This window comes from Wasmannia auropunctata, unplaced genomic scaffold, assembly GCF_000956235.1.
Source record: "Wasmannia auropunctata unplaced genomic scaffold, wasmannia.A_1.0 LD336053.1, whole genome shotgun sequence".
Classification (NCBI taxonomy): domain Eukaryota; kingdom Metazoa; phylum Arthropoda; class Insecta; order Hymenoptera; family Formicidae; genus Wasmannia; species Wasmannia auropunctata.
The window spans coordinates 5,288,902-5,312,834 of NW_012026837.1; the positions used below are offsets into that span (position 1 = coordinate 5,288,902).

The following is a 23,933-nucleotide window of genomic DNA, read 5'->3' on the forward strand; positions in this document are numbered from 1 at the left end:
TGCCGGTCCGGGAAATTCTGCAACTTCTTGCTTCTCAACTAACACCTCCTTGTTTCGCATCTTTTATCGCGCATCGAAGAATACGTTGACAAAGTCGCGCATAAATCGTGGCTAAGTGCGCCTTAGCGCAGCCGATACACGCGCCTCCGCTAATCCGTATTAATCGCCGGCCATTCATTAGGAAGTCAGCAATGGGTGCCGCGTAATTCTGCACCTGGCGCACTCTCTCGCGATCAATCGCGCGCGTTCTCCCCTTACCATAAATCTTGCCGCTAAACTGCCGCTCTATACGCCCGCAGAAGACAATGACCAAGTAAGCTCAACGGCGGCGGCGGCGACGGCGGCGGCGCGGACGGCCGCCGTGGCAGCACGCGCTGTATCCCTGCAGGACAGCCCGAAAGAAACACGCGGCGATTGCGTTTTCTCTCCTGTCGCGGTAAACGATCGAAGCGGACTTTGATAAATTTTCATTAAAAAGCGTCGCAATGTACACATTAAACGCGTACATTATCGAATATATCTATAATATGGTTATATTATAATGAAACACAGAGGAGCATAAACTAAATTATTTTTGGAATAAACTATTTATTAATATTTTATAATGTTGATGACAATATTTCATTAAATAACGTGGAGACTATTAGAATATTGTTTTTTGCAAATTCTAGAAGAGCGTTGAACGCGTATTCTTACGCTTTACATGTATTTGAAATCTTCTTTCGTCTCTTTTGTTAAGTGTCAAGATCGGCTTGTTTCGGATTCCCCTGTCATTCACCGTGCTACAAACAAGTCCCGACGTTCTTTATTCGATTCGAGGGGGGAGAACATTTAATCGGATTTCGAGATTCCGCTCGTGAGAGACCGGCGAACGCGAACGCGTTCCCCTCCCGTTATTTTCCATCTTTCATTGTTATCGCGACGAAACAAAGGTAAACGCGCGGTCGCGCAAAAAGACCATAAGATGGGCTTAATGCCACTGGCGCGTCGCCAAATCGCGCCGCCGCGCGAGGTCGAATGCACCGATTGAAATGTTCATTACCGCCGCAAATCATCCGGCGGATTTCGCGTAAGGGAGAGAGCCGCCTGCCTGTACTATATATCCACCACTTCGTATCTCTTTCAGCTCGCTCAACTGCGCTAGAAATGAATTGCCACGATAAATCCGCCCGCGTCGATTTTTCTCGAGAGGCGCGTCGCCTCCGAGATGATGGGTCGGGATTCTTGGCGCTTATTACTGTGATTCGCAAACTTGTGCGAGAGACGACTGAGAAATCTTGTCGTTTAGCACAATCTCGGAAGGATAAACAAGAAAACATATTGCTCCTCTTGCCTGTTTGTTGATAATAACTGTAAAAGTACATAATTAAATAATAAACATATTTCTCTTTGTATACGGCTAGTCGTTAAACTACTACGTATCTGATAATATAATTGATTGTTTAAATCAACTTTTTTCGTTATTTTCAGTAAAATTGAAAATATAATCATTTTATTGCGTTAGAGAGCAGTTTATTTATTTATTTTTTTTTTTCAAAAAGGAAATTGCAAAGGGAATTCCAATAAACGAGGAAGAAAATTTTTTTTCATTTTTTAGCTCGTGCCCGATAATTCGCTAAGCGAGTCTCTAACGAAAACCATTGTGGCGAATTGGCCGATTTATAAACCGGCGACTCTTTTTTGTGTGTTCCAGACAAAGCCCCCTTGGAAGCATCCTTCAGAGGGACTGAGTATCTCACGATAAATTTGAGCAAAGGAGAACCGGTACTCAGTACACAGGAATCTATAAGCCTCCAGTTCAAAACGAGACAGCCAAATGGACTTCTATTTTATTCCGGTAAGCACTACCTGTGTGTTCACGACTTCCTTTGTCAATTATAATAACTTCCCCTCTAAGTGGCGATTTTACTTCTACATGCGAATAGTTCCTACTTTCGAATGCGTTTGCCAGCAATTAAGAAATTAGATACCCGGTAATGGAAAATGTTCGTAGTTTGTGTATCCGGCGGAGCAATTAATATATCGGTATAAAATTGAAAACGTAAATATAAATAAATAATTATTGGAAATATGGGTTAACGTATAAAAAATTGTTTTAAATTTTCCGTTCTGGAAACGCTCGGCCGCGCGATTAATTGAAAATAATTCGGGAAGACCGACAATGGAGTCGCATTTAATCGAGTGACTTACGGACGACCGGATATCCTTTGAGGGGACGCAGATAGACAATGGGACCATCTTGGACAATGGTCGCATATTAAATCTTTATGATTTCTCCTCCTCCCTCGTGGCGACATTATAGCCAATTAGAACGTTTCAGTGATTCGGATACCGGACGTACGGCTGACCAAAGAAATTTTGTCCCTTTCCTTTTCTTATTATCCTTTCTCTCGCTCTTTTATTTTAAGGCGATGTTATATCGGCTCTTGTTCGACCTATATCTCGACTCCAAAAATAGTTACGTTTAGGGATTCCTGCGCAGAATAGTGGCACGATTTTGCACGTTTTATTATTCTAGGATATTGAAACCCGATCAAATTATTTCATTTAACCCTATTAACCTGCGAATGCAGTTTATATCAACAATTATAGGATTTCTAATTTTATGTTTGGCTCCAAAATAATTTTAAAAATAGATATAATTTGAAACACTTATGTCAGTGACAAGTCATTTTGACGATTTGTGACAAAAACATTTAGAGCGTGCGGTATAATTTTTAATATAATTACAGTCAATTCTAATCAAGTCTTTTCAAACACGGAAACAGTTTTACGCGACAGATATTTGAGTTTGAAGAGGTGTTCGCAAAAGTAACTTTTAGATAGTAAAATAAAACACTATGTTGTTCTTCGATATTAATTTCGAAACTTTAAACAAAATTTTAGCCGGAAATTAGAAATGCAAAGTTGTAAAAATACATACAAATTAATTCAATCAAATTTGCCGAATAATCAGAGGAAAGGCAGCTAAGAGGCTACCCTTCCCTGGTGGGTAAAAGTTTGTTTCTCACCCGCTTCTGCGTCTCGATCAGATTTCTGATTTATCGCACCGTTATTACACCCATCGTTTCATCTGGCATATTATGGCTTCTCCCCGGATGCACATGAACCTCCAGTTTGTAGTATACTTACGTAATGAACGGTGGAATCAGCGCGCAAGCCAAGACGGCAAGACTGCACCATCCGCAGTAAAAGGAGGAGTTTGCACCTCGGCGCTCCGGTTGCAGCGGCAACTCGAAACCTATATACCGGGGAGCCGCAATGCCGTACCAGACACACTCACGTCCGCATTCACATATCCGGCACACATACAGCACACAAGATGCATACATACGGCACTTCGTTTCTCTCTCTCTCTCTCTCGCATCTCCGCAGCGCGCAATCCGGCGCGGCGCTCGCAGCTCGCACCCAGGTTCGCTCATTTGTTCCCCGAGATAAGCTATAATACAACCGCGCACTCGCTGCGCATTTGAATTGCACGTATTTCCAGGGGGCATAATAATCGTCACGCCACGCAACTTTCATTCTTTCGAATCGCGGTATCGTAACGCGCGCCGCGGAGAATTCCCTTCGCGAAAGCGGTAAAACGTATAACAACTCCCTTCGAGAGCTCCCGCCGGAACGTGTCCGACCATCTTCGTCTTTTATCACTCGTGCCGCCGCCGTCTCCTGCACTTCCACTTGGCGCTCGCGCTCGCGATGCCGTACGCCGCGCGCGGCATGTTAAATTTCGCAATCGGAAATGGCCTCGCCCGCTTTTCGAATAAACCGTTCTGCAACGCGATTATGCAAAGATATTTCTCGAACGTAACGAGATTTGCGCGAGATAATTCGCGTCCGGGGGATAATTAGGCAAAATACATTCGAATAACGAGCGAACAATGAATAACAATTTCGCGCGCGTGTGTTCGCGGACGTGTTGGCGATCGACGACCGTTACTTGTGACTCTAAAAACTTTATTTGCCTTCCGACGATTAAATATTCAATGGCGTACGCGCGCGGCATCGAGAGAAATGGGTCGCCCATGGGAATTTCGATCCATGCAGGGACGTAATCATAACGGAAGCGCGCCAGGGGAGCCGAGCTCGCCTCGCGCGCCGGCCGATTTCTCCGCGCCGCGGATATAATCCGCCCCACACGCAGGCGCCCGTCTACCTTCGCGCGTTTTATCGCGCGTTTGTTTTTCCCGATAGCGCGATCCGCGATGCGCATCGCGCCCGGGCGATGGTGGTTATACGCGAATAAAAGCGCGATACGTAACGCGCGTAATGCACTTAGGCGCATGCTAATGCGTCGCGCCTGCGGCAATTAAGCCCGAAGTACTGTCTGCATCTTTTATACGCTCCGGTCCCCCGGCAGCCCGTGGGATAATTAGTATGCGGTCGCGGCCCGATTTTAAAGCGACTGCGGCAATAACCGACGGTGGCGTTTGCGAGATTCACGAGCGTAACGAGCGCATCCGTATACCCGTTTGCACACCTCCCACCCCCCCCGCCCCTCCATCGTCCCGAACCGCCTTAAGCGTCTAATCTAATCACGATGACGAAAATTGTAATCTCTGCTCTGTAACGTGTTAACGCCTCTTACGTTCTTATTATTCGCTGCACGCACCGGGAAAAATAATTGCAAATTAAAAAAAAAAGTGCTCATAAGCCCGAGCCTTTTTCTCCTGAAATTTCGTAAATTTAATCAAACGAAACAGCTTGAAAAAAGTGAAACGCTGTATTTACATGAAGGTGTTTATTAAGCCCGTCAAGCCTGCATACCAAGAGGAATTTTTGTAAATAATTTTATTAAATTTTTTAAATTTTCAGTAAAAAATAAACAATAAACTAATTTTAGCTTTTTTATTTTTGATTTTCTCTTTCATTTTTATTTATACAGATACAGATTTTTACATTTTGAAGTGTACTCTAAATTGTATCCGATATTAACTGCACGGGAATTCTTCACGATGCTAATCGCGCGTAACTTTTAATGGCAAAAATCGTCGTTCCATCAGCAGAATCGTTTTGATCCTCCAACTCGTTACAAGTATAACGTAATCCGCGGGGATTTCCCGGGCGAGTTCTGGACACGATAATTATTAACGACGATCGCCGGACGTTTTAACCGGTGTCGCCCGGATACTAAGTGCCCCGAAACTAATGGTTAAGCGGCCGTAATCGATTTATACGCGTCGCTTCGCGCTATAATCCGAGCGGGCGAGCTCACCGGACGAAAAATGGAGCGAGAGCGATGGGGAGAAAGCCGATGGCGCGACGTCGCCGCGGGGATTAAAAAGTTGCGTCGGAATTTTGCGTGCGCGCCGCTGCCGGATCTTTTTTCCCCCCGAGGCAATGCGTGCGACGTTAACGCATCAAAAGGGATCGCGCTCAATGGACAGTAATGTTTTCCCGGTTCCCGTCGACACACAGACGCAAAAGCGCTCGTGACGGCTGCGAGCATTTTTCCGTTTTCGACAATCTCGCGTCAGCGGCTGTCACAATTAATTCAGCGGCATTATTTGCGCTTCAAAAGCGAGATAAGGGTTCATTCGCAGCGCGCGACATAGGTATATTGAGCGCACGCCGCACACGCGCCCTGCTCACGGCACACTCGCCACCGCGGCTTCATTAGTCTCGTTTTTAATTACAGGAGAGGGCGATGATTATCTCACTATATCGCTGAGAGACGGAGGCGCCGCGGTCGGTATGACCCTAGCCAAGGGAAGATTGGATCTGCACATAAAGCCGGCCAGGGTGCGGTTCGACGATCATCAATGGCACAAAATCATCGTCCACCGGAAGGTCCAAGAGGTAACGATCGCATTTTATTTTATCCGCACGTCCGCGATTAAACGAATGAAATAGAAGCGTTAAATATAGACAAATCGAAGATGGGTATAGAAATTCGATTTTGGAATTAAGTTGAGTCTGTCCATCTCGCGGGAGGTGGACAGACATTGTCCATTATTACAAACGGCTTTGATACGGCTTTTTTTAAGTCGATATATGACCGTTAACTCGCGCGCGCGTTCCGTTTTTAAAATGTCTAATTTTAATGAGCGGAAGGTGGAAAATCCATTACAGTATACGGACGTTGAAGGCGTTAAATTTTCACACTGTCGCGATTCAAATGGATCGACGAACGGACGTGAGAGCAATTTCGTTAATGTCGCGGATATACAGTGGCATTCATTGCGCATTACGCGCAGTAGAATAGATAACGCAATTATTTGCGCGCTACCATCGCGGGTTCCGTGAACTGCGGAATGACATGAGTTTATCAGTTTATCGCCGCGAAATATTGGCACCCCTTGTCGAATTGTAACGTACACCGCGCGGATCGGCCGCGCGATAATTAAAGTAAGCCAATATTTGTTCTGGAATCTGTTAATTTTGCAACAATGGCTTGTTAATTAAAGACATTGTTTCGTTCACACGCATATCTCATTTTTATGCGCGAACCGGCACGAACAACATCGGGGCATTAATAAGCTCTATTAAATATGTAAAATGTTAATTTGGTATTTTATAGAAATTCGCGCGTAACCCAAATACTTATATGAATGAGATAAAATTTGTAAAAAGGAACGGAGAAAGTTTCGAACTGTTGCTGGTTAAATGCGACTATTATGGCTATAGATATGGCTTTATTGTTCTAGTAGCAATAGAGTAAACTGGAACAATGAAAATAGCGTCACACAGTCGAATGCATATAGTTGCGTCAGTGCAAAGCTTACATTTACCTCTTTTCGTCAATTCATTCAATTCATTTCCACCGCTTTCTGACTCTATTTACAAAGTGCATGTTGTTAACGGGAAACGCGATTGATCAAATATATACTTGGCTACTGTTATTTTTTATTCACCGCATTTTCTTTGAATTACGGATTCCGAAAGCTGCAAGCGAGCCGCTCCGCGGAAAGCCCTTTATTCTTCAATCGTTCATAACTCAAAAGGGCGGACTTTTATGCTTCCGCGAAGAAGAAATCGACCTAAAATCGGTCAGAAGAATTCGCGGTTCGACGAAAATGCGCCTCAGTGACGCGCACACGGGAACTTTCGCAAGACTATTCCTGACCCGAGCCGTTCGTTATCTCTTACATCAGAATCGGAATGCGCCACTCTCGGCCGCTATATTGCACGGTTACAATTTAAGGGCTGCGGATGTGCGGCGCGTCGAGAATTGGGTCGAGAATAGCGTACAGTCCAACGCTAATGTCCGCCGCTGCTTTGGATAATTTTCCTGGGCACACCGCACTGTTCGTTTGAGTCACTTCCGCAGCTGTGTAAATGAGGAATCGATTCCCCGAACATGTGCCGCCGAAGGATCGTCTTCCGTCCCCGCTCATGCGACTGGATCGCGGAAATATTTACCCAGCATTGTAATACCGAAGATTTTCCTGCTTTTTTTGTCTCCCGAGCAAACGCGTATATTTTTAGTATAATTCCAATATCGTTAAAAACCGTTGATTTAAACATTCCGACGACACTTCTCCGATAATCATACTTTTCATCATCAGGCATCCGTAGTTAAATTCAAAGGCTAATAATTATCGGTACAACTCGTATTTTTCTTCGCGATTCTGGCCCTCGACGAGCGTTCAACGCCAGGAATCCCTGTAAAAGGTTTCGGCAATCCGATTTTAATCATTGAGTAATATTAATAACAAATTAATCGATACTTTAATCACGAGCAATCACAAGGGTATATACGACATTTCTGTTGCGTTCAATCGCATATTATTTATTATCACGCTTCAGTTATCTCTACTTACGCGATGAGTGACGATATCTCTCTCTCCACGTAGCGCTTCAATATGCGTTCTACACGCACGCGTGCGATATATGCTATACATGCCGTTCTCATCGCGTTACAAAGCGCATGTTTGCGACATATCTCGGGCGCAGCTGAAAGCGTCAAGTAATTGTGCACATTTTCAATAGGGAAAGATAAATACTAAATTACGAACAGAGAGAGAGAGAGAGAGAGAGAGAGAGAGAGAGAGAGAGAGAGAGAGAGAGAGAGAGAGAGAGAGAGAGCGGGTGTATCGGCTGTTATTTTCCCGGGTTCGTTTTACGATGCACATTTATGATGGCACGCGGTGGTCTCGTTGTAAAAAAGAAAAGGTACTCGTGTTTATCTGGCAAAACACGCACGACGCGCGCGTTTTCTATCCGATGTTATACATCAACTTCGCGGAAAGTGCCTGACTCGATGCTACTGACGTGACTATTCATACCTGGTCTGGAATTAATAATAATTAATAATAAAGGTAAATTGTACAGGGAAAACCATCAAATTGTTATTATTAAGATATTAAATTTTTAAAAATTGCAATACCGTTTTTCCTGGAAGTACGTCGAGAATGTTAAATAATCGTCCTCAACGTGAAAAATATACGAGCGATAATATTATATGTATACATTTAAAATGAAATTTATACAAGTTCTATTTTGCACAATTTTAGAAGTTCTGTCTCTGGCATCTTTTGATCCAAAATATAATAAATAATATTGAAAGAAATCAGTATCTTATGCAGCTCAAAAATTTATAATCGCTTCATTAAAAATTGACTACAAATTTCACAAAAAATTTTCGCTAATTCTAAAATGAACGGAATGAACATTTTGTGACGTTATACGAATAGAAAAGAAGAAATATATTTGATAATATATTTTTATAAATTCTCAAAATATTTTAAACTCTTATCCAACTAATTGTAAGACTGCTGGGTGTAAAGAAACATTTACATCACGCTTTTAGAGGCCAAGAGTGGGAGGTAGAAAAAAAATATGCATTCAGCGAGAATAGTCGTTACCCCAAACAAGGGTTCTCTCGCGCGACGCTCTTCAACCCTTCTATTCTACGAGCGGCGTGGCTATATGCTTTTCGAGGGCGTTCAAAGAGCAAAGAGGGCAACTCATCCCTCACCGCTCCGTTCACTCTCGAACATTGTCCTTCGACCAGTTACTATCGCAATACGTGTAAAGGTTAATACCGTCGTGGAGGAAGAAGGAAGAGAGAGAGAGAGAGTAGGAAAAGAGATTGGGTGTCTAGACACCCCTACTCTCTTCAGTTAGACTTCAGCCCCCCGGGTGTGAGCTGTGAGGATCGACTTGCAGCGCGCGGATTGCCTATTACGTTCCTCCCGCGAGCGTTTACTTCCCGCCGTATGTTGCCCACACGGACACTATTATCTCGCCGATGGTTTAATTGCGCGGTCACCATGGGTGTTTCACCGATATGTCACACGCTTATAATAGACGAGTGTCTTTTATTTTTTGTACACGGAAAGCACGATTTTGCTGAAGTATCTACAAATTTAGACTAGATACAGATCTGAAACTAATTTTGTTGGACCATTAAAATAATTATGTATGACACTCAAGCATAGTGTAGTGCTACAAAAAGTTTCTTAACAACCAACTCGAGCGTCCTACAATAATCATTTTGATTGGACAACAAAATTATTTTCAGATCTGTATTTAGCTAACTTTTAAAGATTTGATTGCGACTATACTTTTACTTGTATTTTTACTTTCTGCAGTTTTTATTGAATGTTTCATTTGTTCCTTTTTACTTCGTGTACATTTATTGAATACTTATCGAATACTTTAACTCATAAGAGAAGCGAGTAGGACGAAGTTTATGCGACCCAAATATTGATGAAATTCACAATGAGTTTAAAATGATTACGAAAAAGAGCAAAAGAGGAGCTATTTGCAGCATTCCTAAATTTTTAAACTCCATTAATATAAAATTATTTGTAGATATTTTTAGAACATTTTTTTCAAACGTTTATCTTTTTTGAAACTCTCTCTCTCTCTCTTAAATATAAAATACGGGGAGCTCTCCATTGCTGAGCAGAATAGTTAATTTTAGATCCACGTTCGTTCAGTAAACAACTGAAACTTTCCAATACTTGATGTATAAATGTTTTATACGCTTGTTGTTAGAGAATACGAAGCAAACAAACGCGCTGCGATTAATTCTATATTCAATTTATTTATACGTAGTTTAGCTTTTTGTTGCGTACTTCGCCATCGGCTTCATTTGTTAATGAAAAAAAAGGAAACGGATTAAAGTAACGCGAATATAAACTTTTATTTTTATCCGTGATAACGTATATGTAAAGTATTTGTAAAAGTATTTTAACGTATCGTGAATTCGAGTCACGTTACGGAATCGAGCAAGTGGTCGGACTATTTTTCATACTCGCTCAAGAATGCCTCGTACTCGGAAGTGCAGAGGAAACTGGAAATCCAGCTGGCTGACGTTGCGATGACACGCACGAGTGTGCACTTAACGCACGACACTTCGCGGTATAACGTTCGTTAGTATCGACCAACGCGAACCGCTTCTGATGACGTTCCGCATGCAAACTTCTGAGATTTCAATCGATTACGTCACCCGCGAGCGCCATAAATTAAGCTCTTAAATGCAATCACCCCAACTTGCGACTTTAAGATAATCTTTATCGGCTGATCGCGTAAAGTTTTATTAAATTTCAGATAATGTATCGCTGTAATTGGCGGACCGCAAAAGAAAGAAAAACCGGGAAAAGACACTGTCCAATAAATTTGCGATATCAACACTTTTTATTATTAATCACTGCTAATTGCTAGTACAAGCATAAACGTATCTATATTGTCATATTACATCTGCAACAATTTTATTCGCATGCGTGTAGATGAGACTAATTAAAAAAAATCTATAATAAAAACGTATAATAATTACAGTCGAGTGAACTCGTATTTATACTGCAAGAGTTATGTTCTTCGATCTATTTCGCGAGCGAGTAGAAATGGAAAATAAAATCCAGCCTGGCTGCACCTAGCGCACGAGGGATGCCTCAGAATGAACAGGGGAAACGCGCGCGCCGTAGTCGATTCGAAGATCCTCAAAGGGCGGAAGCCTGCCACGATCGCGCGTGTGCTCTCCACCCGGGAGATTCCACCGATCTCTGACAGAAAGATTTAACACCGTATCACCCTCGGAGCCGTATCCATTCGCCGCGCCCGGCGCATACCTATGAGGATGCAACCCGTTCGTTCGTCGCGTATACGAATTCTTCCCGTTTTCACACGTGCGAGCGAGCACGGGGCTGACGGAGGCGAATCGCGTCTCATCCTTCGTGTGTCACTAGATCACTAGGTGTCCCTCAGGCACGAGTACTTTCATCTCTCGCTGTCACGCCCCCCCCCCCTCCTTTTCGCGACGACAAGCGCATCGACCGGAAGGCCGAGCCTCGTATTCGTGAATAAACAGGGCGTCCCGAATATGCAGCGATAATGTGATCTTATTTGACGCCGTGCCGTGTAGAATTTACCTACTAAAATGCTAAAATGTTGATCGACCTTCGCGATTTAAAATCTTGTCTGATTTCCACGTTTCATATCGTACGTCTTTATTATGTGCGTGAAAATGGAATTTATCGTGGTATATTGATATTCATAATGTTAAAAATTGCGATGAATATACAGGGTGTCCCGAAATTCGCGAATCAAAATATTATAGCAAGAAAATCTTCAAAAAATTAAGTAAAAAAGTTATTTGTAAATTTTTATTTTAAGCAATAGTTTTTTAGATGTGAGGGTTTAAATTTAGCCAATTGTAGATTAGTACTCGCGTGAAGTGCGCGACCAGTAACACTATCGACGCATTCACGGACATGTTTCCGTTTAACCGTAATCTATAATTGGCTAAATTTAAACCCTTGTATCTCAAAAACTATTGCTTAAAATAAACATTTACAAATAACTTTTTTACTTTAATTTTTCGAAGAATTTCTTGCTATGATATTTTGATTCGCGAATTTCGGGACATATTGTACAATGATGTACTCAACATTTTTTCTCAGGAAATCTTTAAATCAGCCGAAAAAGTTATGATTACAAAAGATATCGGGCCTTTTCGAGGCGTACTCTGTAAATTAAAGTTAAATTAGAAACTTCCGTGCGCAAAGACGTATATCTAGAGCTCTGGCTGAGAAGAAAAAAAACCCGAACTAGCAATTTCTTTTGAAACGAAACTTTCCTGCTGCTTCTTCCGGAGCCATCCAGTACGCGTCTCGCGAACGAAGAGATTCGGGGTCTCGTATATACCCTACCATAAATCAAGATTTCAATTCGTCGCCTGCCGGATCGAACTTATGTGCATCGATAGCGCCTCGCTTCTCTTGTCACGCTTGGCTTTCACGACGTGGAGACTTCGGGAATTTACTATCGAAGTATGCCATCTACGATACGTTTGTTGACACGATCGATTTCTCCGCTGGTGGAGGAAACAGAGAATGCTCGCGTAATAATAATGCCCGTTGAACGCGAGAAAATTTGCGCGCGGTGAGATTAAACGGCGTGCGTGAGCGTGCAAGGAGATAAGGGACGTGATAAAGGGGGGTCGTTTGAAAGGCTCGGAGAAAAATGACGTGGAGAATTTTGTGGAAAATTATGCGATAAGCAACACGCGCGGAATACGCTTTAAATGCGCGCATTGAAAACGCATTATTTCTAATTAAACGCTATTCTCTTCGCGGATCGTGATACGATTTTATTAAACGTTTGAAAAATCATCTTTGTTTTCTAAAATGTAACGCTACGTAAGGTTGATCTGTAGACAAATGCCGTGTAAAACGTTTCAAATCGAAGCTTTGAGGAACGAATATGATTCGTTAATCCGACGTTTGCGAAATATCCGGGGAGAGATCATCGAGAATTACGGCGGAATAGAAGGATCTACGATCCTTCGTTTACGGAATGTTTGAAGTGTGCGATCTAAATCCGCAGCATTAAATCATTCTCGCGAATGAAAGAGAGGGGGAGAGAGAGAGAGAGGCGCTTGCAACGTGTTCGAGCGGTTTTCCGGGAAACGTTTAATTCGTTACGTATGACTCAGCTGCACAAACATTGGCTTATCCAAAAGAGAATCCGGAGGAATGCATTTCTTTGATATGCTGCAAAGTCCTTAAATTCACGACGTTCAACGAAAATTCCGCTGGGGTCTCTCGACGGATCGCGTAAGGCCAATTTTACGTAAGAACAGCAGCCACATTTGTTGAAATATCATAATTTGATATTAAGAATATCAAATTATGATATTTCAACTCAAATTAGAGCATCTCGTTAATAATGTCATTCAATAGATGGTTTATTTCCTATAATTAACGCATTATGATTGCTAGTAACAAGTAAAATATTGTAAATATTAAAAGTAAGATTGACACTTTGAGATATCTCACATTTTATTCCCTGACATAGATTATAAAATTCCCCACATACAATATTGACTTCTCGTTATTCGTAAATTTGCCCAACTTTGTAACTCTCGTGTGGACACAGAGCGTTAAGCTTCATGGGACAAAGCTTATCGGGCTTGTCGTAATCCCTTTGTTCCCTATTTTTACTCGGCGGTGTACTCGGCATGGGAAATCTCGTCGAATATTACCGGGCTTCGGCCCGGAGGGCGATCTAAATCGGAAGCCAATTAAGCAGATAACTGATCAAAGGCAAACAATAAGCGTATCGACCTATTGCTTGCCGAGATATTAACATAATGCCGAATCAGAAGCCATTCGTAGGTACACAGGGCCGACTGCGAGCCTTCGGAAGCTGTTTGCTCTGCCGTAACGACAGAATCGTCAAATTGACTGTAATACATATATTAAATTTGATGTCGTAATGATTGCGTGAAACTGTAAACTCTCTACGCGCGAAACTTCAAAAGTAAAAATTGCGATTTGCGCATATTCTCGAGTGATATTGTATATGATGTATTGTACTTGTTTCAACTGTTTCGATAACGCGCTCCCGTAATCTGTTATTTAACTTTCGCACAAATATTACAATTTAACGTCAACGTTATAATGAGTGCAATAATGAGCATGTACTTGTTCTAAATGAACAGAAATTTGTATGAATTTTGTATATTTATTAAATGTATAAAATATATTCATATCAAGAAGTACAGAGCTCAATGAAAATAAACATCAGCAAAAATAAAATAGTCAACCGTACGTAATGAAAACGTTTTACAAGTGTATATTGGCTTGACGTGCTCGCTATCGCGCAATTGTCAAAAACGACGGAGAAAGTCGATCGTCTTCGATTCGCGGCTCGAATTGAGAAGGCCCGAATTGTGAACGCGCGGTAATACAATCGCCACACGAGGAGAGATACCTCGTGTGATACCGTTTTTCGCGATCGTTTCGCCGGGCGCAAAGGCAAGAGAGCTCGTCACCGGCTTTCTCTTTCCGGCTGTTGCCCTTCTGTCGGTCGTTTAATCGCCGCGTGATCAAAGGGATTCGTTAATAAGGCCCGCACACAGCCGCAGGCTCGCAAACCCCCGCCCGCGTTTAGAAAGCAAATGCCCTTTGTGTCACACGCACGTATCCGAGGCGTATAGGTATCAGTGACGGGAAATTTTACGGGTGAAATCTTGGGAGTTCTTTAATCGCTCGTCTAAAAGCGATCGAAAATTTTCATCTCGATCGTGAACCCGCAATAGGGGCCGAGGGGGGAGGGGAGAGATGCAATGAGCGGAAATGGGGTAGAATGAGAACGCGAAAGGAATATTTTTCGAGCTATTTATCTTTCATGAAAGCTATTTACTTTTTGAAATAAGGGAAGAGTAAGAGAGCATTTTCGGGTAGCATCGCTTGGATTGCGATTTCACAGACCGATATTACATTATTACCATCTGAAAGACGGTAAGATGATTAAGATCCTAATGAACTTGCGCAAAAAAATTTAGATTCCGAACTTGGTAGCTTCGCGTGCCGCCCAGGCGAAGTTCTCTCTCTCTCTCTCTCTCTCTCTCTCTCTCGTGCATCAAACCACTGCGAGCCTTCCTCGCGAGGAAATGAAAATCGGCAAAGTTTCTACAAATACGTAAAATACGTTTGCATTTTTCTCGCCGAGCGACGCGCAGCGTTTGGCCCATTCTCGCATCAAAAAAGTTCTTATGATAATCCAGAGGAAAAGTTTCGCGCTCTCGCGCGGACGTCGAATAGCTCGGGAGGCTCTCGCGGCGATCAGCCTCGAAAGCTTCCGCATGTCGGGCAACTTTTGGATTTCAATTGCCGCGGTGGGCGATAAGCGCGCTCGGAAACGCGCGTAAAATGTACACCGTACACTCTATACTGATTGCGCATTTATGCTTTTTCTGTTTCAGATCTCTTCAATAACCAGCTTTTGCAGGGTGAGTGTATAATTTTTATTGTACCGTATATTGTACGCATGTATGTACGTATATATAGCTTTGACGCGCGCCCGATCGATTGCCCTGAAAGTGGTGCAAATATTATCGCAAAAAATAGCGCGTAAAAGAATAATTACGGTCGTTTTCAGTTGGATTTACATTATTTAGTTGACTGATTAATCACTGATTCTTCTCTGCATAGATTTTTTTTTTATAATACTCTGTTTTTACACTCTTACTAATTGATATTACTTTTCCATTCTATCGAACGACAAATTTATTTTGTTTTAATTCAATTCGGATGGTTGCTCGTAATTTCTATATTTTATCTGCAATAACAGACATCGGTATTGTATAAATACAGTTATAAAAGATTATTTTGAGAAAAAAGTTCGTGGGAAATTTGTCTGATGAATGTTATTAGAAAAGCTTTGTCTTAAATTGATTAAATGTTAGGCTTGATTAAACCGCTTCTTTCGCCGCTCTGGCTTTATGTCTCTGCCAAAGGCATTGTCTCGAGCGGCACGCAACGGAGGGCGCGAAGTTGCCTGCATCCCAGAGAAAATGCCGAGGCATTTTTAACAAGAGCTCAGTCATCCATCCGTTTAGGTCCTCCGGCCACGTCCTCTTATTGCTCCACTCATGTCCTACCGGGACACGCGGGGTGATCTCGGGATCTCCATTCGAGTCTCGTCCTCTCGTCTACGTGAGCGTCGTTGTCTCACCCGCTGTGCTTCCGGGCGGAAGGAATCCCGTGTGAATTTTTTATTGAAAGTATTTCCACGGGAGTGGCATACAGAAATAAGTTGACAAATGTTCCCGCATTATTTATCCTAGCTCAATGCCACTAAACTGTAAAATACGCAGAGGGCTTTTAGTTTATAAATGATGTTATGCCGTGAGAAGAAATTCCTACATTTCTGGTCTGACTGAAGTATGATTAATAAATGGTACATTTTTAACGAAACTGCAAAACGTATCGCAGTATTATTAATTATAACTCAAACGACCGTGCTTTGTCTTTCTCGAAATCGAGTTTTCAAAAAGAGAGAGAAAAAAATTCTTTGCAAGAAAATTTTTGATAATAATGTAAGAACGTTTTAAAATTTATATAAAAATATAACAAAACATTATAAATTCTTATCTTTTGTTTTATAATTAATGTATAAATATAACACAGTTAGAGAGAGAAAAACGAGAAAAAAAAGAGAAAGGAGAGGAAAAAAGAAAAGGAAATGTACATAAAAGATTTTTTAAATAAATTAATAATTTGATTTAGGAATATATATTTTATACTGTTAATTAAATTAGACGTTTAAAAATAATTTTTCATATTTTACATTTTCGTAATATATATTCTGATATTTCAATTGTTCATGTAAGAGATAAATTACTTCATATATTGTAAGCGGAATAACATTTCAATAAACGATGAATTTTCCATCGCCTGTCTGTCTCAAAGAAATATACCGACGATTTCGAAGAGACGGCGGAAAAAGTTGCAGCTGATGCATCTCGCCTGCACTTGACTGCTTTCAAGCGAGGAGTCGGAAAAAGATTCTGAAATGCAAATGGGCGCGAAACCGATCGATTGCATAATTTACGGTGCAGCTCGCGAGCTGAAAATACTGACGTTATCACGAATTTCTTGTCACGTAAACGTAAATTACTTCTTTTACTTATCGCTGACAATTCCCATTAGCTAAATACGAGTCTTTTTACCTCATATATGTATTTTTTTTTTCAATGAGATATTATTGCAGTAAAAAATTAATTGTTTTACTAAAATTATGGAAATTACAACATAACGTAAAATAGCGTTTTCAATTCTTTCAATAATATTTGTTCTAATTCAAACGACGAATTGCAAACAGTTTCTATCTTGACGTACATTTTTGAATTTTTGAAATATAAACAGATATCAGTTTAATATGTTACAAAAGCTTTTCTCTTCCATGAAATTATATCTCAGATTGACACGACGTGCTATCGCTCTAAAAAGCTAGAATAAATCATTCATGATGCAAAGAGCAAAGAGATCTCGCATTGATATCGCCTTTTTCTTCCCTAGTGAGTATGCGCGTAGAAGTTTTCACATTTCCCCGTTCTTTTCACCTCAATGTTTGAGTCTGAACCGCTCTTAAGACTCTCGCGATGCTCCAGTAAATTCGATGATGACGTTTCTCCCAGTTTTCCCCGGTTTCCCACGAATCTTTTTCCTTGTTTTTCACTCATTCCGCAGGCGGCCTTTCAGGGTGTCGGGTATAATTTACGATCTCGTTAAAAACGTAGAAATCATTTATTTCCGTGGTACGGCGTAATGTAGAAAAACGATCGGCGGAACGAACGAAACCAATAGTGAAACGGGATCATTTTGCAGCATCCATTTTTAACATGGAACAACATTGCTATTTGTTACGCGATAAAAACGTCAGGTTTTAAAACTGATACCAGTTAAATATAAGCATTGTTAAAAACATTATATTAGATTATTAACATTTACAACATCTCGGTATCAAATGTTTTAATGAGAGAATTTAATTAAAAAGATATTATTTGTGAATATTAATTTTATAATTTTAATACCTACAAGAATTTCTACAATTTTGATTTGTTTTTACTTGTTAAATTTTTTTTTTAATTTTTGGAATCTTTACTTTTAATATCTTAAAATTTTTAAAGTCTATTGAAAACTCTTTAAATTATAACTTTAACCTTTCAAGTCTATTCAAATTTCCAAATTTTTATTTCCATAAGATATATAACTTCGTAAATTTTTTATTACGTATTGAAATTTAATAATTATTTTCTTACCATGTTATTTCATTTGTGACGCGATTTGTAATAAACATTCGCAAAGAAAAATTTCAAAATCGTTAGCGACAACAAAATGCGACGCACTTTTGCGTCTCCGCGGACGCGGACAAATGCAGAATGTCCGTCATCCGTGAGCGACTAAGTAGAGCTCACGTCTGGTTGTAATAAATAGTCTACTGCATCCCCTTGTCACGTCGTTCGCTCCATATTCGTCAAACGAGGATCAGCGTACTCGTTGCAAGAGGGACCCTCTCGCGCGCATACGTTTCCTCCGGTGGGTTTGCGGCCCACTTTCCCGGCTATGCTTATTGTGTTGCCCCAAATACATTGTGCACGCAACCGAGGAATGTCTGCTGACGGCTCGGTGGCTCACGATTATCACTGTGGCGAGGAAAAAGGTGCCATCAGAGGGTCCGCTTCCCTTAAACCAGAGTTTGCATGCCTTCTTTCCGCGTCATCGTTCATTTAGATTCTAAAGTATAATGTCTATATTATAAGAAATTTTAATTTCAGTCACATTGTATGCGTGCACAAAATATTTAGATGCAGTAAACTTTTTGCATGCATGCATGCAAAAGATTTATTGAAAATTTACGAGAATTTGCAGTATTACTGTTTCATATATTATATAATTCTTTTTGAAATTATTCAAACGACTAAATTGCAACTGCACGATTAATGTAGAATTAATTACAAGAAAACGCAAGAACTTATAAAATATTAATCACCGAGCTCACGGCAAAAAGTACGTGACAATAACAAAATACACATTATATTTTAAAAGCGACAGGTCATAAATTATCATGTTAGCTCAATTTCGGGGAGAGAAAATAGTAGCCTGTACAATGAATTGCCAGTTCAGTTTACATTGGGACACTGTTATAAATGTTTAAGACGGCCATTAGCACGAGTCAACGAGTCCAGAAGCGGCTAATGAAGATGGAAAATTAATTAAGTCGGAAAATTAATTTCTTCCCCGTGATAGAGCAAGATATTGCGGTTTTCCCGATTCAAATCAAAGATGCGAATTTTGATTTACTTCGGCTTAATTAAATTTCCTCCTAAATTAGCGACTAGCAAAAGTGGGCTAATCCATACCGATGATAATGAGCCCCGCGGCAGGTGAAGAACTAAAGATATATAAAGTCAAGTCTCTATACATTTAAAATGTGTACACACGTAGCCCAATTTAAAACAATTTAGTTTTAATCTATATTATCAGTTTTAATCTCCGTTAATGATTCTACAAGAAAATCAGTGGTCGATAAATAATAGACAAATAATAATCAGAGACACATAAACGTCATAAATGAACATTTAATAACTTATAAACGAAGCGATTGAGTCGATTTGACTAACAGTGGTTTGCCATTTATACATAAATTGATCATGTAAACAATTATCTTATGCATAAATTAATTATACATGCATTAATTTATTATTTATTGCTACGAATATCATTTTCGTACATAGGAAAATAATACACGCGTGAAGTTTCTCATTTAAAGCTACCGTACATATCGACTACGTTATACCGTTTTAATGGAGTACTATTTCGCTAAATTTTGTCATTAATATATGCAATTGTGATTAAATAATGGTAGAGATGCATCAACGTGTCTTTATACTCTTTATGCAAAGTACGCTTTACGGCGCGGTACACCGTTACTCGCAGACAGTTCCTTAATTTCATCGCGATGAGCCCGAGATCTATTTGTTCACTGAGAAGCATCGGAGATAAGGCCTCGAGGATTATGAAGGAGATTGCTCGACTGCGGTCCAAGGAAGCGCCCTCGACAAGAGAGCTACCTAATTACGATGAGGGAAGGCGGAAGCGCCAAACAGGGCCGGCCCTATACGGCTTAAATGCCTCGGATCATATTTTCGGAGCTAAATTAGTTAAAGAGATTATTTTTCAAAGAAAGACTTTAATCTATCTTTATTACGCTTTCATTTTATATTCTGTTTCACTGCTTTGTAATATATGTCTTTATTTTTTTTTAATATGGATTTAAGATAATTCATATTTAAGCAATAATTCACTATATTATTACAGAAAAATTAACCGTTTTTATATAATAATTTTATACAATTTTTTTTATTATACAGTAATTTACTATTTACAATATGCTTATCGTTATGTAACATTTTATATTTATTTTTGCGTTAAATTCACGCAGTCACGCATTTAAACGTTTTAAATTTTACATTAAATTAAGATTTACTGTTCTTATTATATTATTATTAAATTAAAATAGAAATGTTAAAGTTGTAAGTTAATATTTTTGCTAATTATTTAAATTTCGTATGAAATGTGAAAATGTGTAAATTCTCACGATTCCGTTAAACAATAGTTACATTACAAGCTATGTAATTAGGTTACATTTTGCAATTTTCTGTGCTGCGTGTGTAACTAAAGAGACTTTTAATTTCTATAGTACATCTATTTTTTAAAAGTATGTTCAGTGTAAACTTTGTTATCGTAACATTTAAGATGTTTGAATATTTTAATTCGTACATGCCTGAACTGAAAGCTCTAAGATTTAGATTTTTTAATTTATGTTCCAAAAATCTTGCGGTTGCGTCGCGGCGGCCCTGGTAGTAAGTGAAGATGAAGAGTAGTAAGAGGATAGGTATCTTCCTCTCTCAGTAAGATACCTCCTAGAGAGGTACGACGAAAGAGGACGTAACATCCTAACGTTTTAACCCTGCTCGTTCTATACCCCGGTTTCCCTTTCTGTTGGTTGAAGCGCCGGTAGACGAAAAAGGAAGGATATAACCGGGAGATAACGTCTATCGACACCGCTGCTAAAGTCGTAACGAACCGCTCCTCAAGAACGGCGCTTGTCTAAATGCTAAACTTTACGGCATGCCCGCATGATCGCTCCGGGAACTTTAGCCGCTCTTTTTCAGAGATGTGGAAGCGCGTTACCGACGTTAACCGTGCCGGTTACTCTTAGAGAAGGAGCGAGATATAACGATGCTTGCAATTTACCGGGAGTTCGGGAAAAATTACGAGCGAAATAAATAAGCCTTCATTTAATGAATCTAGACTTTAAATAGACAAAAAAAATTGAGAAAATTATAAAAGAGTTACTAGAAGAATGATGAAATATTACAACCCAACAAATTGATTACATTTTTAAGATTATGTTACAGTTACGAGTATTAACATTAATTTTTTTTTCCATTTGAATGTACTAATTATATGCCGAAAGTGAGCTAATAAGGTGAATTAAAATTATAGAAATAGAATTACAGTTAATTCCATAATTCGTCGTGGGATGGATTTTTTTTTATCATACTGTTCTTTCTGTTATAGCTCTCTGCTATTGTCGATGGGATTTACGCCGAACACGGTCATACTGCGGGATCGTTCACACATTTGGCGAGCGCTCAACTTCTCGTCGGCGGAGGCGCGAGGTCCTTGCAGGGCGCCAAAGGGATCAACAACTTCGTTGGGTGTCTGAGAAAGGTTGGATTGGCGCGGCATGATTTATTTATACCTTCCAGCAACTTTCCCATCCTTACACCGCAAATAAGCTTAACTGGAATCAAAATTGCATAAAGCGTAATAGAAGCCATTAACCATTTTAATACTAGACTTCTGTATAAGCTGCAAAAAGATTAGAGTTTCAATATTTTGCAAGAAAATAATGTAAAATGCAGTAGAACTCGATAAAACTGTATTTAACTGTTGGTCTAAAAAATCGTTGAATTTAAGTAACATCGAGTGATAAACTGTGATAGATACGATAAAATTTTTATCTTTTAAAAGAATAAGTAATAAAGCCGAGATAAATAATTAGTGATGAAAAATAAAATGTATCTTATAAAGCAAGTTCTAAAGAAAACAAATTATGAAATTATATTTTTCCGTCAAAATTCCACTTTCTTCCGTACTTTATTTAAAAAATTTTAATCTCTTAATTATAAAGAGAAATGAGCGATGTTAAACAGATAATTGCATTAAGCGATGATCTTTGACATTTATAGGAGGGCTTAATTGCAATTTTTGTAATAAATTTATGCTCAAATTTGATTTTATTTTAGCACTGTCCTAACAATAAGTAATCTCTAAATCTAGGCTAATCTTTTTTTTTATTTTGCATTAACATACAGAAAAATCGCTTAAAAAGTGACTGATTTATTGTCTGCCCTCCTATTTACTTTTATCGCAAACGATTATTTTTCCCTGCGATGAGAAGCAATAATAGCGCTGACGAACGAGCATACCATCGTTCGACGTAATTATTAAATTGCACTTTTTGTGCTCTTTTTCAGTTGAACATCGGATAATTGCTTTAGATACTAAAATTACACTGAAACGATTGGTGATGGAAAATCGCGATAGTGTGTTGAACATTTGACGAGATACGTTATATAGTGTCAGTATAGAGAACGTAATCACAGGCTCACCGGTTCTTTCGAAAGCATACATGTTGCTTAAACATTCTGCGTTATAATAAATTTGATTAAAAAGTTAGGTCGTTATATACATAATATAAAGAAATGTAACATGATGCATTTATAAAATAACGAGATTCTTATTAACTATACATGAGTGAAACAAAATTTAGGAAAATGTTTTTTAATCTCGTAAGAGTATAAGCTTTGATTATACGATGCCATTTTACACAAACATCCTTATTCTCAAGATTCATATTTCAAATTACACGGAGAACGCAAATGCGCACATTTTATAACAGAGAAATATTTTCTCTTTTTAAGTGAGTTTAATCTTTTTGCATAAAAAATTTAGCTGCCATTTTCTTAACTTTCGATAGCAAGTAAATATATTCTTTAAAACTCCGGATTGTAAAAAGATTTTTATTATAATCGCTCTCGTTGAAGAATCTAAGTCGACTTTCGCCGGAGTTGTCGAAACTTTTCGGCGGGTAACAGTAAAAGTTGAAGTGATTCCTAATTAAGAGCCCTTAAATAAATGGTCATAATGCCCATTAAACTTGTTAAGTACTACGTAAGAATATTTTTAACTAAGGACTTTCACACTTTGAGCGTTCTGAAAACTCTGGAATTATTTCTATCGGTGGAACGGCGCGCGCGCGCACACACATGAACTTTCTGTAGGAACCAATAAAAATGTTCGCCCAACAGGGTGTCGACGTGGTCATCGCGACGCAATGAAATATTCATGCCGGCAACTTACTTGGGGAGTTCCTGCCGTGAAGTAAAGCCGAACTAACGCGCCATGGGTGGCGACAAAGAAACGCGAATGAAGCGATAAAACTTGTCACAATATAAAACGCCACCACTATGGCAAAAGGTTAATGGCGACTGTAATTTGCTGACTGTTTGCAGCTTAAGCAACGCCGCGCGATGCGAATCGCACCGGTGAATTATTCCTACGAGTTTTATTTACGAGCGTGCGCGCGCTCGCGATATGTAAATTGTTCCGGGATTCCAATGCGGTGAAGTTTCGACTTTTAAGGCTCTTAGCCACCAGAGTTGCAATCATATCGCATTATGACGTTAAAGACGAAAAATTGTATAAATTTTTCTCTTGCTGCTATACGCGGAAATGAATTAGTTTTTTTCGCATCTGTTATTTTCAAATCTTTATTGATTGAATATTTTTATCTATTTTTTTTTATAACTATTACTATCGCTTCCTTAAGCTCTTTGATCAACTTGTAGATATAATGTATACACTCAAGTTTTTATGATTTTATATAGATTAAAAAATATCTCTTTCGATCGATGTGCATCAAGCGCGCTTGCATGTCTGTTGATGGACAGTAATCTTTATGACAAAAAGCAGATATCTAATATAAGATAATCTGTTATTTTATCGCTTACTCGGGACCTTCTTCTGAGAATAGCTATTCCTAGGAAAACAAGCATGCAGTTATATTTTATAAGTATTGCCAGTCAAATAAAGAGTTATTTGTAGAAAATCGACAATAATTAT

The 23,933-nt window shown here is 39.5% G+C and overlaps 1 protein-coding gene across 3 annotated transcripts in view; it reads left to right on the plus strand.

Moving 5' to 3' along the window:
- The window catches only part of LOC105451240 (neurexin-1), a 214,553-nt gene that overhangs the window by 112,620 nt on the left and 78,000 nt on the right, over positions 1-23,933 (plus strand). For all 3 annotated transcript variants that reach the window (XM_011691576.1, XM_011691577.1, XM_011691578.1), the window contains exons 4-7: positions 1,694-1,837; positions 5,639-5,799; positions 15,158-15,184; positions 21,324-21,476. In XM_011691576.1, the coding sequence (XP_011689878.1) occupies positions 1,694-1,837; positions 5,639-5,799; positions 15,158-15,184; positions 21,324-21,476 (485 nt within the window). The remainder of the gene's footprint in view (positions 1-1,693; positions 1,838-5,638; positions 5,800-15,157; positions 15,185-21,323; positions 21,477-23,933) is intronic.